Below are 17558 nucleotides of genomic sequence, written 5' to 3' on the forward strand. Positions count from 1 at the left end.
ATTCCCACCAGCCAGCAGACCTTTGCCAAGACTTGATGTTGGGCCATTTTCTTGTCTGTGGCCGAACTAATGAATGTGAAGTGGTGTGTCATGGTGGTTTTACTTGCAGGTCCATAATGACTCATGCCTTTAGCTGCTTCTTCCGTGCTTGCTGGCCAGGTCAAGGAGCTTTAGGAAGGTGTGGCCAGGTATGGGGTAGTGCAACCTCTAGAACAGCAGCCTAGGGGTTCCTATGGATATGTGGTTTTGAGGGGCAAAGAGTGAGTGGCTGGCAGAGTCTCAGAAAAGGTGTGGGCTTCCCGGAGAGATTCTGGGCAGAGCTGAGACTTGGGCTGAGCTTGGAAGATGATCTTCAGCCTCCCCTCTTCCTCCCATCTACTAGGGGGACTCCTTGTTCGAATGTGACCAGAGAGTAGGGAGCTGCTCTATAAGTTATGAGGTTGGCTAATAGCTGGTCCTTGAGTGTTGAGTGTTGGCCTCTTGATGAAGTTGCTTGTGAGATTGGCTATAGTCCTGTGGGATAACCCCCCCTTTATCATTACTACCAGAGACACACAGTGAGCATCTTTTCTACAACAAATACTACTGAGAAAGGATTCTCTTCCTCATACCCTCTCCTCCCTCCTCTCCCCTCCTTTCTTTTGGGTAAGTTTTCATTCCCTCTCTAAGCCTGTACCAAACTCTGTCTGGGCACACATGGAATAGATAACTCATTACTACAGCTGGGCTGCAGAGAAGGTTTCAGACTGGATGTATAGTCAGATACCAGCCTTTACTAGATCTGATGAGAGGCCTATTCTCCTTGAAGTTATCATGCTGTATTTGGATATCACCCACAGGCCAGTAACCCACTTGAAGCAAGTTTTCCAGAAAACCCCTGTCTCCCCTAAACAAGAGTGAGAGAGAGAGAGAGAGAGAGAGAGAGAGAGAGAGAGAGAGAGAGAGAGAGAGAGAGAGATCGAGCAGGGTGGGGTGGTGGATTCTCCCTGACCATATCCCATGAGCTCTGAAATGATGGAGCCATGGCTGCAGTTCATTCTCTCCTACTCCCTATGGGTCAGTTGTCAGTCTGTAAGTTCCACTTCTGTTTCCAGTAAGGCAGTGCTTGTCCATTCCCTCTTCCGAGATGTCTAGGTATGCCTTTTGCAAAGCTGGACTTCCCAGCTTGCTCCTTGCCAGGCCACCGCTTTCCACATCAGTCACAGCATGGAGGTGGGTGGTGTGAGGAAGGGCAGTTCTTCCAGCCTGTGTCTGCTGCCAGAACAAGTCAGGAAAATGTCTCCCCAGAGGAAGCAGGCTGACGCTGGAATGTCCTGATCCAGCCCATGAAGTCCGTCGTCGTCGTTGTCGTCGTCGTCGTCGGTCACTTAGGGAATCTGGAAAGTGCCCAGCTATTTTTCTGCAGTTGGCCATGGGGAAAGGCCTTGACACAGCTGTGTGCCTTCCTCTGCACTCTGTCGGGGTACAGATGCATCTCTGTACATGCCTGTCCTGGGAATGGTGGCCTTTGGTTTTGGCATGGGGTCTCTCGCTCCACTCTTCTTTCAGAGAGGGTTCCACACAGCCCAGGTTGGCTTCAGGCTTGCTCTATAGCTCAGCGTGTTTGTAAACACTGGATCCTTCCGCCTCTCCTCTCTCTCTGAAGTGCTTGGATTTCAGACATGTGACGTCGCACCCAGAACTTCACGCACGTGCGGCTAAGTTCCTTACTAACTGAGCTACATTTCCAGCCCAGCGTCTCCCCTTTTGGCCATGTAGTGGCTCATCTGAGTCCTAGTCATTCAAGATTTTGAGGGAGCAGGGTACCCATCAGGTCAGGCTGTTGAGATGCTGGGATAGGATATCTCTGCTGTGCTTTCTCTTCTCAGGAACCCTCACTGTGCTCGTGAGATAGAGACAGGATGACCCTTGCTTCCGCACTAGTTGCTTCCCCACTGGCACCTTGAGATCCCAAGGAGCTAGTAGCCCTCCTTGACTAGTAGCCTCGGCCATATATGCTGCCCCTTGGGGGATGAAATACATCTGTCTTGATTAACTGCCTTTAATTCTTTGTCATTTGAGGATAAAATCTTGGGGAAACTGAGGAGACTGGATTAATGTCTGAGAGAACTTTGGTTTGCAGTGGGTTCTAGAGGATGGGGCCTGTCAGGACACCTCATACCATGCATAACTGCCAAGCAAGAGGCTTGTAGGAACCGGTGTCCTGATAACGTGTTGCTAATCCTTTGGCAACAGGGAGTTGGACTCTGCTGGGAAAGTCTTGGCATGAGATATTTGTTTGGTTTATTAATTCATCAATTCACTGAACATGCACTGGATCAGGCGCAGACCTGGCTGAGGGTCATCTTGTTCCCTGAAGGCTTCTCTGGAGAGGAAGGTGAAGAGAAGTGACAGATTGCTTTCCCCATAATTCTGTCTTGCTTTGCCAGAGAGTCTTTTTTTTCCATCAGCCTTCCATTTCAGGTGGCACCCTGATGTCCACAGCTTGCCGTCCTGTGAAGGTGACCCCAAATGGCTCAAGGAGTCATCCTGAAATTACAGTGAGTCAGCGCACCCAGCTCAGTATCCTGTCACTGTGCTGACACCCTTCACACTTGGAGACAAACAGCTGTCGGAATGGAAACTGTTTCATCGTCATTAGAAGCAAAGAATCTAGACTCCAAGATAATGCAGTTTCTGGAACTGAGAGGATCCTCCTATGTTGGCAAGCAGCATCGTTTCTAAGAAACAGAGGCAGGTTTTCAGAGAGATGTTTGGAGGTTGAGCTGCCTGGCCCTGGTGTTCCTAGGTCATACACTATGAGTTCCTAGGTCACATAGATTCTTAAATATGGCACTGGGCTTCCTTGTCCAGCTGGAGGAAGTAGCATGCAAGGCTGCTTGCATGTGTGAGATATATATATATATAGTCTATAGTCTATAGACTATATCTATATATAGTCTATAGACTATATCTATATCTACATCTATATCTCTATATATGCATATATTATGTCTACTGTACATATTAATTAATAATTCATTATTGTTATTTGTATTGCCCGTAATACAAAAGGCATTCCCGCCTTCCTATTTTTGACAGTTCAAGCAGAAGTGTCTTAGCCCCACCCCCTTTTTAACTGATTCAGGGAATGTATTCTGGCAACAATAGTTGCTACTGACCACCTGCGGTGCAGCAGCCATTCTTAGGGCTATGGAAAGGGACAATAATCCTAGCTGCAGCACGAGAACATTCTTATGTGCTGTCATGAAACTTTCGAACAGCATGGGAAGTAGATCCCCTATCTTGGTTTCATCCCTGGAAGACCAAGTTTGTACCATTTTTGAGAACTAGAAGGGCAAAGGATGCCAAAGGAAGTGTCAGTTACCCATGTTTTTCCAGAAGGTCTAATTCACAGCAGGCCCTTGAAGGAACTTACTGTAAATGTACTTGTTTATGTATTTAATTTTGAAACAAGGATTTTTTTTTTTAAATTATTCAGTCTGGCTACATAGGCAAGGACTTCCCAAGTGCCAGGTGCAGAGGTCCTATGTCTAGCCTGAGGCTACTCTTATTAAGCGAGCTTTGAAAATTGGAACACCCAGTTCAGAAAGGTGAGATGAAACTGGTAAGGGGAGAGGCAGATACTCTGGTCCGTCAGCCTGCAGATTCCAGAGCCTCTTCCTTCTGTGCCTCCACTTGCAGGTTGAGAACTTCCTAATTGCAAACCTTCCCATCTGCCTGTGGTCACACAGCTTTAGATGGGAGCAGACTTGAAATAACAAACCTCTACTGCCATCTCCTCCTTCTGGATGGAGCAGCACTGTGCTAGGCAGAACGACACACGTTCCCGCAATGAGCAGTTTCTTTAGGATGTGGCCTTGTGGGTCCACTTAGAGCCTCTTCCTTTCTGTGTGTTTGATAGCCTCTTGTTCCACCTCAAAACCTGATGCTACTGTTCTCTAGCTCCACAGAGCTACTCCATCCAGCCACGTGCATCGCTTTTCTGTTTTATAGTAGCTTCTCCTTTTGTAGGTAGGCACAACTAAAGGTTCACCTGTGTGGCTTGCATCAGAAGACAGTGCTCAGCTTGGGATGGCGTCTTGTTAGCATCTGCCACCTAGTGTGTAGGAATGAATGGATCTGGCCAAACAGAAGATAATCGGATGTCTAGTCCATCCATGTTTCTTCAGTGTGAAGGGCACTCTTTAGACATGTTCTACGTGAATAAGCAGGGTGAAGGGTTGGGTTTCATTTCTCATTAGCCCTGCAGATATGCAAGAATATCATGCCTAGGATTTATGAACTGCAGCTACGGGTGGGGGGAGGGGGGGCGGGGAGTGTGCAGGTGAGTTTTCCTGTGGGACCAGGTGTGCTTTGCATGATTCTTTGGAAGATCTAAAGGAGGGATTCGTCTCTTTGTTTCTTATTATGCCAATCCTATATCGTCTGTGCTTGGCTTTAAGTAGACGGTATTGAATGCTGCTTAGACATATACCTCATTTCTTTTGATTCTGGGATTCCTTTGATTACAGAATGCGTTATTGATGTCTTAACAGTGCTGGCAGAGAAAGCAGAAGTCAGAATGCATTGGCAGGAATGTGCTTTCTATTCCAGGCATGCTAACCTGTGAAAATATGGCCATTGGAGAATGGAGGTGTAACATGGTTACGAAGAATACAGCCAAGCTGGGTGGCTGGGTGGTGGCTGCTGTCAGGACCAGGTATAAGCTTGTGTGAGGCTGGTCTGGTTAGCTTCTTAAAAGACCCTTTCCACTTCTAACATTCCTAGTGGGAGACACATGGAAGGAGTTGTCTCTCCTGAGGCCACTCCTGCTCTGAAAGGCTGTTGAGATTTAAAAGGACTTAGACATATTTAGGTATTCTAGTTTTATTTCTGTTGCTGTGATGAGAACGGTCTGACAAAAATCAACTTAGGGGAGTAAAGGGCATATTTCATCTTACAGTTTGAGATCTTCATTGAGAGAAGTTGAGACAGGAACTTGAAGACAGGCAGGCTTGCTTGCTCTTCCACATAGCATTTCCTCTGACCAATCACTTGATAGTTAAGGAAGTGAAACAGGAACCATGGAACCAGCTCATAGGATAGCTTATACTAAGCTACATTTCTTATTTAGTTTAGGATCACCTGCCTAGGCAATGGTTCTGCTCACAGTGGGCTGGGCTCTACTATATCAATTAACAAACACAACAATCCCTCACAGACATGCCCACAAACCAGTCTGATCTGGGGAGTTCCTCAATGTAGACTCTCCTGTTGGATGATACTGGGCTTTGTCAGTGTGTCAGCTAACGAGGACACTGGGTTTCATTTGTTACTCATAAAAGCTCTAGCAAGATGCTCATCCTGTCTTAGCCCATTCCTTCCTGGTAAGAGGGAGCAATGGTGACGCCTGCTCTCAGGCTGTTATGAAACTAAAGTTAAATTTTGGAACGTGTGGTACACATACTTGCCACACGGCACATGCTAGCTTTGTCATTTTAAAAAATGGTTATTTAGGCTGTGAGGGTTGTTGTTGCCTCCTTAAGATGGAACAAGGGTAGTGCTTCTCACCGCCCTGGGCTTGGTGAGAACCCATGATTGCAGGTGACAGTGTAGCTGCCACCTAGACCGGAATGCTGCTAGGGAGCGCTTGGCCAGAAGGCTTCTAGGGGAACTAGAACCTCCCATGTAAGCTCTTTCCCCGTTTCTCCTGTCCCTGGACAGAGTGGAGGCTGGGACACTGAGGTGTTATTCCTGGAAGGTGACTTGCAGGCCTTGGAAGCAGGATCCTCTCTGATTGTCACTGGGGCAAGGGTCACTGGACATCAACAGGATGAGCAGACATACGAAATAATGTCCATGCTGTTGATCCTGATGACAAGCTGCTGAGTCAGGACTCCTGGCTGCAGGTGTCATTCCTAGTTTGTGTTGTCACCATAGCGACAGTTATTTGTCCTCTCACCTTTTTGGCTGTGGGTCTTTTGCTTTGTTGAGATAGAAGCTCCCTTGGTGTCAGCAGCTCTAAGCCTAGCTTGGCAGGACCCCCTGCAGTCCATGTTCCAGTGCTGAGCTCCAAGTACAGTAACTGGGTAGCATTCAGAAGGTCTTGCTAGAGCTCTGAGCTCTGAGTGTTGGAACCCTCCGCTCCTAGTGTTACAGCTCCTTGGTAGATGGAAGCACTGATTTTTGGTGGCTCTCTGGAACTCTTCTTCAGGCCCAGCTCTTTACGGTCCCTGCTTCCACCTTCTGGAACTATTCAGCTGCTGCTACTGGGTATGCTTGGGGCTGGCAACCCTGGCAGTTGTCTGTTATTCATGTTATCAGCTTGCTTTCATGGGGTAAAGATAAAAGACCACATGTAGACAAGAGAACCCTCAGTGAGACTTTAATAGACTTGAGGCTGCAACACCACAAGTGGGGACAGCACAGATGGATGGACAGAAGGACACTCTGTTGGACGGATCTCAGCACTGCTGCTTTGTAGACAGTTGTACATAAACCCTAAATGTCCTGGATGGGGACACCTCCCCGACCAGTTTGAAGATTGTTGTGAGGATGTTAGATGGCTGTGATGGAGCTACAGAGAGCCATTCGAAGCTGTCCTGACAAAGCTGAGTCATTGCAGGTGGTTCTGTGACAGAAAAGTCCCCTAGGGCATAGCCAGGCAATAGCCACCATGACAGTTGTGATAGTTCCTGTGACTGCCACAGAATGTCTCAGGGGCTTCTGGGACTGGTTCAGGGTCTTACCTGGGCATCAGTCACTATGTCAGTGTTCCTGAACATTCATTCACAAGGCATTTAAAGCAACCCCAGCTGTGATGATGAACACTCCAGGAACTAACAAGGGAGTGTCTGTTTGGACAGCTTTCGTGGTTCCTGTGAAAACTGTGGGGCTGCAGTTTAGTTGCCACTGCCTCCGACAGGCCTTCAGGAGTAGCATTGATGTCATTCACAGCCTTGCAGGACTTGGGACACATCAGCACCAGAGGTTCTGATCTGCCAGTGTCCCTGCTCAGCCTGGGATGGTCATCCGGTTCTGTCCTAGGTAGCTGGCACCGTAGCCAGGCATGAGGGAAGACCGACAGCTATCAAGCAAGCAAGGGAACTGCTTGCAACTCTCAGCTTCAGTCATTTAAACAAATAAAACAACAGTCAAACAAGCAGACAAACCTTGCTGAGTACCCACATAAAAGATTAGACATGAAGTTTACATTCTTCTTTAGCAGACCTTATCCAATCATTCCTAAACCTCAGCCAGGCACCCTTAGGGAAGCCCGGGGGCCTCCCTCTCCTCAGCCACACACCTGCCCTGCACTGGCAATTCTCATACTTTATGACCATTTCCTTTCTAGCAACGCTGCACTGTAACTATCGTCTTACCATCTCTAGGCAGGCTCTGCCTGAAGCCAAAAGCCATGGAAATGTGAGACCGTAAATGTGAGAGATGAAGGCATGAAGCAGAGAGACAAGAGATGATATGGTCCCCGGTAGATGGGATGTTGCCTTGCTGTGCCTCATTCTCCTAGGGGCCTCTTTGTGTTGGGGAGCTGTGGGTTTGTTGCCTCGTGTCCTCTCCACCCATCCTGGTCCGTGGGCTGTAGTTGGGAGCTACTCCTTGGCTACCTCTAAGTTTGCCTCTTGGTGGTAGACAGGAGTGGGGAAGAGGAGGGGCAGGCAGGTGTTGCTTGAAGCAGGATGCACTACCTTTTAATGAGGCAGAGAGGTCTCAGGATCTGCCAACCGTGAGCTGGTTAGCTGAGAAAGTCACTGATGGGGTTCAGTTTCAGTCCGGAAGCCTGCAGACCAGGAGGCCAAAGGTGTTAATCCTAACCTGAATCAGAAGACCCAAGAACAAGGAGCACCGGCATCCAAGGACAGAAGAACATGGATTTCAGCTCATGTGGAGAGCAAATTCACTCCTGGTCTTTTTCTTCATTCAGGCTTTTGGACAGACTGAATGGGGCCCATTCACCTCAGAAACACCCTCAGCAGACTCATCCAAATATAATGTTTTTGCAGCTGCCTGGGCAGCTCTTAGCCAAGTCAAGCTGACACATGAGACTGACCACCTCCCTGCCCGTTGTGGGCTTGTTTCCATTATTATTGACACCACAGAGTTCAGAATGGGTAAACTGTTGTGCTAGGAGATTCTGGGAATACTTCCTTGAAGGGTTGGAGCTTCACCCCGAAGAAACAGTTGAGCTGCTAAGAGATGGAAAGAAATAATAGCACAGCAGTATGTTTGGCTTATTTTTCTTCAGGCTCCTGGTTTTTTGTCCAAGTACAGCTCCCACTGAACAGGGGAAAAAAAATCACACTGGTAAATGGGAAAAGTGTTTGACATAGTTTTACGAGAGGAAGCAATTGTCTGAGCTGTAGCCACTTGCGGATGACGTGAGCGTTTCCTAATGTCCTTGCTGAAAGGATGTGAATCCAGTGTCTGTGAGGCTCCTGTGGAGTAAAACTCAGCTGCTCTCCTAGGATTGGCACTGGAGAGAGGATGTTAGTTTCTTGGTTTAAGCAACTTCGGGATGGAGAGTTTATTTTGGTTGATGGTTTCAGAGGGCTCAGTCTGTCGCACTTAGTTCTATGTACTCAGGCAGAGCATTGTGGCAGAGAAGTTTCTGTACCTCAGGATATACAGGAAACAGAGGACAGAGGGGATCCTGGGATTAAGTGTGAGCTACAAAACCGTGCCTGAAGCCACCAGCGTTCCGATCTTCTGAAGTTTCTGCCATCTTCCCAAACATTGTCAATAGCCTGGGCTCAAATGTTCAACATGTGAGTGTGTGAGCGCGTGTGCGTGTGTGTGTGTGTTATATTTCACATTCCAGCCACAACAGAAAGGTTTGTATGCCATATGGTTCGTGTCCCTTACTCCTATATGGCATCAGGGGTGGCTGTCCTGACTGACTGTACATACGTTGCAGGACAGACTTTGAGTGGAAAAGCATATACCAGAGAGTTAACAAGCTAACTTCAAAAGCATGGCCTTAGCAACCGGCTTACTCATCTTGATGCAGATGAATTCCACTTTATGTTAGCATGTAGTTGTTTTAAGCATTTTATCTCTGGGCCAGCAAGGTGACAGCTATTGAGAGGAGCATGTTATTCACTCTCACTCTACACATTTCACTGAGCATCTATTTACCAACACCCATTGCTTCCCCACTTAGGCCTTTGATTTCTCCTAATGTGTGTTCACTCGACACTTCCTGCATCACTGAACCATCTCCCGGGATGGATGGAAATTGGTTAAGTAAATTCCCCAGTTCCCTTCTCCTCAGAAGCCAGATCTGAGATGGTATTTGGTCTTCAGAAGGCCCTCTGGAGTGAGTTCCAGGCTCTCATAGGATGGCCTGCATTCACTTCTGAGCACACAACTTCACTGTAACATTGATTTCAGGGACAGCCAGCACTGCTAGTTGTAAGCACTGAGAAGTTCCCAGGGAGCCAGAGTTTCACTCAGTGTTTTAACCACATCATCTTGTTGATTGTGAAGCAGAGTAGGAAAACATGAGTGCATATGGGTTAAATAGCTCACCAGAGTCCCACTGTGGCTTCTAACTCAGGGGTACTTCTTCTAATTATAAGTCATATTGTAAGAATACAGGATCTAGCAAGACAGCATCCAGTATTAGCCTGCTTATCTATATCTATATCATCTATATATATATATCATCTATCTATCAATCATCTTATTTTTATTGTTTGATAATTTTATGCATTTAATATGTTTGGCTCAGACCTCAGATTCCTTCCCCTCTAATTCCTCTTCTATTCACCAAGTACCTTTCCTTCCCAACTCCATGTCTTCATGTGCTTACTCTTACACACACACACACACACACACACACACACACACACACACACACACACACTGTGTGTGTTCCCTGTACGTGCACTATTATTGTAGGACCATCTCCTGGAGCATGGATAGCCTTTCAGCAGCCACATTCCTGAAGAAATTTCCCTCTTCCCACAGCCATCATTTGCCAGTAGCTCCTCAGAGATGGGTGGGACTCATGGCTCCTTGTCCACTCACCTGCCTTAGCCTTGTCCTTTGACAGGTTTCCTGAGCCCCTCCTTTGTCCATGCTGGGCCTTTGGCTGGCTTGGTCTTACTCATGCTTGGTCTTGTCTGTCACAGCCACTGTGTGTTCATGTGTGCAGCTGCCTTTTTGGGTCAGAGGAGCCTGTTTTACTGCAGACATCCGCTACTTCTGGCGCTTATGGTGGTCCCTGATCCTTAGGGTAGGGAATGTGGTATAAGTGTCCCATGCAGAGCTGAGCACACTCTCTTGATCTTGTATTCCCTGCTTGTTGACTGCTGTGGGTCTCTGTTAATCAGTGCATACTACAAAGAGAAGCCTCTCTGATGAGGTTTGAGAGATGGGCATAAGGCTGAGAACCTGGGGGGTGGGGCAGAGGGATTTTAATACTGTGTCCATGTAGCAGAACCATAGTATTTGGTTCTCCCCGGGACCTGTGATCTAGCTGAAACATATATTTGGACTGTTTTACAGTAGTAGGAGTGAGTTCTGAGTGTCTTGATTCCTCTGGAAAAGAAATAATCTCTGAAACTGAATCAGTCTCAGAGGATAATGTGTGTGCTTAACTCAGAGCACCCGTGTATGGATGCTGACTTCAGCTTAGGAGGTCATTGTCAAGGCAGTGGAGTGTCACACCTCACACAGCTCTTTCACACTCCTCTCTGGAGATTTCATAGTGTGTACTGATGTGGGCTAGGCTGCGATTATGGCTTTGTTTCACAAACAAGGACCTAAGAGGCTGAGGGGCTAACCTATCAATATGGGATTCTGGAAACCCGTCAAAGGACAAGGCTAAGGCAGGTGAGTGGACAAGGAGTCATGAGACTCATGTAGCAGCTCGTGGAAGACTAGTCAGAGGAAGTATGGCTGCAGTTCACTTATGTATTGTTATATTATCATTTCTGGGAGAGTGTCCTGTATGTCAGGCTAGTGTCAAATTCACCATGCAGCCTGGGGTGACCTTGAGCTTTCTGATCCTCCTGCCTTGCTCTCTAGAGTGCTAATATTAAAGGTGTGCATAGCCATGCCTCATTTATGAGGTGCCAAGGATCAAGCCCAGCATTTTGTGACTATTAGGCAAGCACTCTACCAACCAAACTACATTTCTAGTCCAAGCTACTGAGCCTGCATCTAGAATCTGGTTCTCCTATGCCCTGTCTCAAGGACATTATTATGTATTTATTGATTTTTTTAAATGTGAGTACACTGTTGCTCTCTTCAGAGACACCAGAAGAGTGCGTCAGATCCTGTTACAGATGGTTGTGAGCCACCATGTGGTTGCTGGGAATTGAACTCCTGACCTCTGGAAGACCAGTCTGTACTCTTAACCGCTAAGCCATCTCTCCAGACCCCTATTTCTAAGTCTGAAGTTTTCTCTTCCGTAAAGATGACTCATTATCTGGGTTGAAGGACTTGTGAGGGTCAAGTCGGTACCAAGCAGGTCGAAACACTGCAGGAATCACTGTCAGTCATCATCCTGGCTGTGCCGTCTGTGTGCAAGGCTTCATTTTTGTCCCCGACTTGTACTCATACTCATGGGTCGTTCATGCATCACTGTTCTCATGCTGTCTAGTGAATTTTTAAAGAATTTCTTACACTTATTCCTTCGTTTGTGATTATGCGTACGTAACATGCCATTGCATGCATATGGAAGTCAGAGGACATCTTGGGACAGCTAGTTCTCTTTTCCCATGTGGGCCTCTTGAATTTAGGTTGTCAGGCTTGGTGGCAAGATGCGGCCAAAAATGCCTAGCAAGGGCAGAGGCTAACAAGTGCCGTTCCTGTGATTTCTATTCTTTTCATGAAGTAGGACTTTTTAAACTTTGTCCACCCACAACTTTCTTTCATATGAAAAAATTTAACACAACCTCTGTTCTCTAGGTTTATACAGTATGTATATAAGCAAAACCATACATTTATTTTTAAATGACCATTTATTAAAGAGGAACTCAATTAAGCACACTAATGAGATGGGTGTGCTTTTCTATTTTATTTTATTTTTACATGCATTAAGTCTCGCCTGAATACTTGAGACTGAAAGGCCAAGAACATCTTCAGTATTTTCCAGAGCTCATCCGTGCTTCAGGTTTATAATCATCTACCCAAAGAATGGTGCTTCTCATGGGTACATGATGCAAAAGAGAATATTTTGGCTGTTTCAGAAATCATTGGACATTCCATCCTGATCCTAGGTCAAAATTCATGCAACCTGTTCTCTGAAACCCAAATCAGCAACTTGAGCACTTTAAAAAAAAAAATCAAGCATTCTGATGCAATACAGTCCAAAGACAGGCTAATTTGCTGCCTACCTGCTGAGAGCTGGCTGTCGGAAAATAACGAAGTCCTTGTTTTCTGTAATAAAGCCATTATTATTCTGTAAGCGTGCTGCCATTCATAATGTATAGGAGCTTTTAGTGTAAGCTGAGGTGTATTAGGGGCCTTCCTCAGTGTGAGGGCTTGCACAGTGCCACGTGTGCCCATTGTACGATTAGAACTGAGGATGAAGAAAAGCCATGCGCGGAGACAAGGGTGAGGTCTGTCAGTAGCAGGCCAGGCTCGTCATGCTCCTGATTTGTAACTCACCTTTGCTAGTTGGGCGTTCAGAAGCATGCTGTTGCTAACTTTTGCCTTACCCCACCCCTCCATAGACTACCCACATTTAAATAGCTTTTGTTCTAGAGCACCAAGAAACCACTGAAAGATGGTTAGCTGGGGGTGGAGAGGTGGGAGATGACACCATCAGATTTCTAAAAATTTTATCCTGCACATCACCTTGATTAGAAGATGTTATCTTGGGGCCGGAGAGATGCCTTGGCAGTCAAGAGCACTTACTGCTCTTGTAGAGGACCTAAGTTAAGTTCCCAGAGTCCACATCTGATAACTCACAACCTGTAACTCCTAATCAAAAGAATTCATTGTCCTCTTTTGGACTGGACTTTGAAAGCACATGTATTCCTGTGCATATGTCATACAGACATATTCATATACATATAATTAAAACATAAAAAAAACCCAAGATGTAAGTCTTACTTGCATATGGGATTTTTTTTCTTAAAAGAGCAACAAATGTTCTTCCCCACCCCCAAAGATTTATTTATTTATTTATTTATTTATTTATTTATTTATTTAATATGAGTACATTGTAGCTGTCTTCAGACACACCAGAAGAGGGCATCAGATCTTATTGCAGATGGTTGTGAGCCACCATGTTGTTGCTGGGAATTGAACTCAGGACCTTTGGAAGAGCAGTCCTAACCTCTGAGCCATCTCTCCAGCCTGTATATGGGATTTTTAACCGACCAGCACCATCTATGACTATTAGGAAACTGGACAATGTGTGGAAGTTTGATGTTGTCGGCAGTGCTTGATGCTGATTGGAGCTGGGTGAAAGACACATGGATTCCATGCCTCTCTTATTGTGTAGGAGTGGAAAGGGAGAGGGTAGATCATCATGGAAGATCTGATTTAGTATTGAAGTTAGGCCATTTGCAGTAGCCCAGATGGCAGTACTTGGGGGCTTGGTCCAAGGCATCAGAGGAGATAGGGCAACAGCTAAGCTAAATGGGCAGTGCCCCTAAGTGGGCCGGATAATGATGGGGTCTAGAGTTTCTGGCCTTGGATGGGGGTATTCCTCTGAGCTAGTGACCCTGGAAAAGCACCAAGTAGGCCCCATTGCTCTTGGTAGTTTACAGCCCCATCTTTCTTTCCCTTCTATCTTACAAATATTAAGGCTACTTCCTTGTGCAGTGTCTTCCATTCTAGTGCGTTCAGAACACGAAGCGATTAATTAACCTTTGGTATGCATGCTTTAATTCCAATCCTTTCCCAGGTTCACGGAGGCTGTTCTAAAATATGTAGGCTCATTTTCGTTGGCCTTCTTCCTGCGACAAGTTCCTCTGCTTTTCAGGAGGCACACAGCTGCATGTGTCTGTCTGTCTGTCCATCCGTCATACCTGCCACACACTGTTAGTTCACGTTTAAGGATCCTGGGCCTAGAGAAGTTAATGACTTGTAAATTGCTCTCCAAGTCTGAGCCAGAAATAGAAGGCAAGAAGGTTCCCGAACAGTCTTGCACAGAGCTGCTCTGATGGAGGTGTCAGCCCCACTGTGGGGAGTGACACGTGCTAGCTGTCTAGCCTCACATGCTGACTGGTCACTCTGGGAAGCCAGAGTACTTCTAATGAGGGCTCGGCCTCCATTGGTTGGATATAGGTTTTCTTGGCACCCCTTGCTGATCGTGTTACTTCTTCTCCCCTACACTGTTCAGGTCGTTTTCGGATGTGACGGCTAAGACATGAGATCTTCAGCCTCCCGGCTCTCCAGTTTTTCCTCCAGAGATTCACTATGGAATCGGTGAGTGGTCCCTGGCCCACCCTGTCTGGGGAACACGCTGGTGCTGTGCAGGGTGGGTTGGAAGCAGCATCAGTACAAACATCCATGGCCACAACTTTTCTGGTATTTGTGGCATGATAAATCTCTGAAGTTTTTCTCTCCTTTTTTTTTTTTACATTTATTAATTTACACATGTGCATTTCATGGCATATGTGTAGACGTCAGAGGACAAGTTTTGGGGTTGGTTTTCTCCTTCCACCATATAGGTTCTTGGAATCCAGCTTAGGTAGACAAACACCCCTACCTACCAAGCCATCTCCATTCTTTGTGCCTGTAGCCCCGGGCTGGTTTTGACTGTAACACGTAGCTGAGGGGTGCCCTTGAGCTTCTGGTCTGTCCTATTCCCACCTCCTAAGTGCAGGGACTCCAGGTGTCACCGCCATGCCTGGTTGATGCAGTGCTGGGGATGGATGGCACCAGGGCTTTGTGCATGGTAGGCAGGTACTCAGCCAACTGAGCGACAGCTCAGCCCTTCACACTGGTCTCTATCAGATTCATCACCTGTTGAATTTAATCCTAAAGAAATGACCGTGGTGCGGGCAGTGTGAGGTGGAGGATTGTATCAGAAAGTGGTCAGGAACGTGGTGTGTGTTGCTCTAGTCAGTTGAACTTCTTTGGAGATGGTCACAACCTGTCCGCCCATATGTCCTGCTGGGTAGGAATGACTGTGTTAGTCAGTAGTTCTCCCAGCTGGATTTTAAGTCATTTTTTCTGGCCCTGGTACCCTGCTTCCCCCTCCCCTGCCTGCCCCCCCTCCCCCACCCTGCCATATAGTCTATGTCATCCTGTTGTAAAAGGTTTACCCAATTTGACAGCTGGAAATACTGAGTGCTAGAATTGGGGTGGATCAGGAGAGGCCTCAAAGTTCAACTTCAGTAGTCCATTATAAATCTTACAGCTCAGGATGGGCCCCAAGAAATGCATAAAATCACGAGGGTTCACTGGCACAGGCTGGTTTGCTGTGGCTGGTGTTGCCTGGAAGTCAGTGCTGTGTTGAGGAGTGCATGCTAGTGCTGAAGGGAGTGGCTGGTTCCTGGCCCGGGCTCAGGTTTGTATGATCTCAGTTGAGCCATTGACTTTATCTCTTACTTCTGCTCCCTTATCTAGGAAAGGGGCAGGATAAACATTTATGTTTCAGATTTTTTGGCACAGGCTAGAAAAGTTACACAATCAAGTGTGTGGATACAGTAGGTACACAGAATGCAATAATTATTTCGTTTTCAGGCTGAAAACAAATCTTAAGGGTGGTTGGCTAAGCAAAATTATTTTAAATGGCAAGCTAGGGAGATGGCCCAGTTAGTAAAATGCTTGCTGTGCAAGCCTGAGGAACCCAAGTTCAGATTTTCAGCTCCCATTAAAAGCTGGGCAGGACCAAAGTAGTATGAGTCTGTAACTCTTGGGCTTGACGGTTGGGGGGTGGCGAGATGACGATTGTTGCTCATGTTTGGTGATGGTGGTGGTGGTAGTTGTTGTTGGATCTTTGAAGCTTTCTCGCCTGCCAGTCTAGACAATTCTAAGCCAGGTTCATTAAGGGACCTTGTCTTAAACATAATATGCAGAAGTAATTGAGGAAGATATCTGGGCATAAAGCTGTGGCATCTTCAGGCACATGCTTCACACACACACACACACACACACACACACACACACACACACACACTGAATAGATGGAAGAAGTGAGTAGGGGATGTGACCCAGACATGAGGTGACAAGAGAGAGACTGTTTCCAAGGAAACAAGGCTTTAGGCACCCTGCTTTCATAGTTCATCTATTACGAGTTTTTTTTTTCCAAATCCCGTTATGTTTTATTGTGCTTTGTTTTTAAAGCCAAGAGTACCATACAAGGTGGCATTAATTTTGCAGGTATGTTTTTAAGGTATATGAATTGTACTGTAGCTGTAAGGACTCGTGGCATTGTTGGAATTAGGTTTTGCTAGGAATGACATAAAACCCAAGGGGCCCTTGGCTTTGAAAACTCAGCAGTTAAAGCACTTGTGAAAGCATCAGGACTGGCATTCAGATCCTAGAGCCCAAGTGAACGGTAGGTGGGCATGGCAGCCTGACGGTGATTCCAGCCTTGGAAGATGGAGACAGGATCCTTGGAACAAGCTGACTACCAAGACAAAGAAAGCACTTGGTGAGTTCGAATGAGGCTTGAGAAAGGATTCCTGACATTATTCATGCCCCTTCCAACACACACACACACACACACACACACACACGAACCTGCTCATACATATGCCCACATATATGTGAACACTCATGCACACACATGTGCACCCATGGAAAAAAAATACAGATAGTGTACATATTCGTTTCTAAAAGTTTAGAGGCAGATAGTAGAGAGGTGCCACTGCAGTAATCTGTGAGGTCCTTTCTTTTGTTTCTGTGCTGTGTAGTTTTCCATTTCCAAGGCTCTTATTGCCCATGCCAGTCCCTTTTTCCCTGGCCATCAGACCAGAGGCAAACAGACACACCAAGAAGAAAGGCAGGGTATATGCTGCTTCTGCGTGTATCTTGTTGGCCAAAATTGAATCCTCTGGATAAAATTAGTTGCAAAAGGGAAAAAAAGAAGACTTGGTTAAAATATAATCCTTATTCAGTGAGAGTAGACTAACCAAGTGTTGTCAGCATAGAAGGAGGGATTGACTAGGCAAACCCATCTTTGAGCGTGCTACTTACTGCTTACTGAATGGGTGCTGTTGAGAAGATGTGATTCTCTTAGCCAGACTGCTGCAGTTCTTATTGCTGGGCACAACTCAGGTGACCTTGACAATCTGCTGACCTCACTGAACCTCAGGATTTTTGTCTGTGAATCCCATTCATAGAGTTCCGCTAAGTGTTCTTGTGAATGAGCAGAGGCCAAGCTCTCGCCCTGTGCCTGGTGCACCATAAATGCCGAGCCCGCTTCCACGCTGCCTGCTGTTTGCCATCTGTGGTGATGCTTAGTGACTCGTCATTGCTTCCTCCACCACCCATGCCTGCCTTCGCCTGCCTCTCGTACTGTTACCACTGCCATTGCTGCTGTTGTAGCTTCCAAGACCCCCATTCCCACAGCCTCTGTTGGTCCGGACACTTCCTTCAGTGCTGTGGCCCCTCCCTCTATGCCTTTCACTTCCTGGTGCAGTGCT

The 17558-nt window shown here is 46.6% G+C and overlaps 1 protein-coding gene across 5 annotated transcripts in view; it reads left to right on the forward strand.

Annotated features, from left to right (window-relative positions):
* The window catches only part of Asap1 (ArfGAP with SH3 domain, ankyrin repeat and PH domain 1), a 291999-nt gene that overhangs the window by 19199 nt on the left and 255242 nt on the right, over positions 1 to 17558 (forward strand). For 4 of the 5 annotated variants that reach the window (XM_029469556.2, XM_029469561.2, XM_021182730.3 and 1 more), the window contains exon 2: positions 14303 to 14388. In XM_029469556.2, the coding sequence (XP_029325416.1) occupies positions 14330 to 14388 (59 nt within the window). In that variant the 5' untranslated portion in view covers positions 14303 to 14329. Of the gene's footprint in view, positions 1 to 14217; positions 14389 to 17558 lie in introns of those variants that run through there. The other variant, XM_085831402.1, reaches the window with a different exon arrangement.

This window comes from Mus caroli, unplaced genomic scaffold (genome assembly GCF_978045245.1).
Source record: "Mus caroli unplaced genomic scaffold, Mus_caroli_1 scaffold_16, whole genome shotgun sequence".
NCBI lineage: Eukaryota > Metazoa > Chordata > Mammalia > Rodentia > Muridae > Mus > Mus caroli.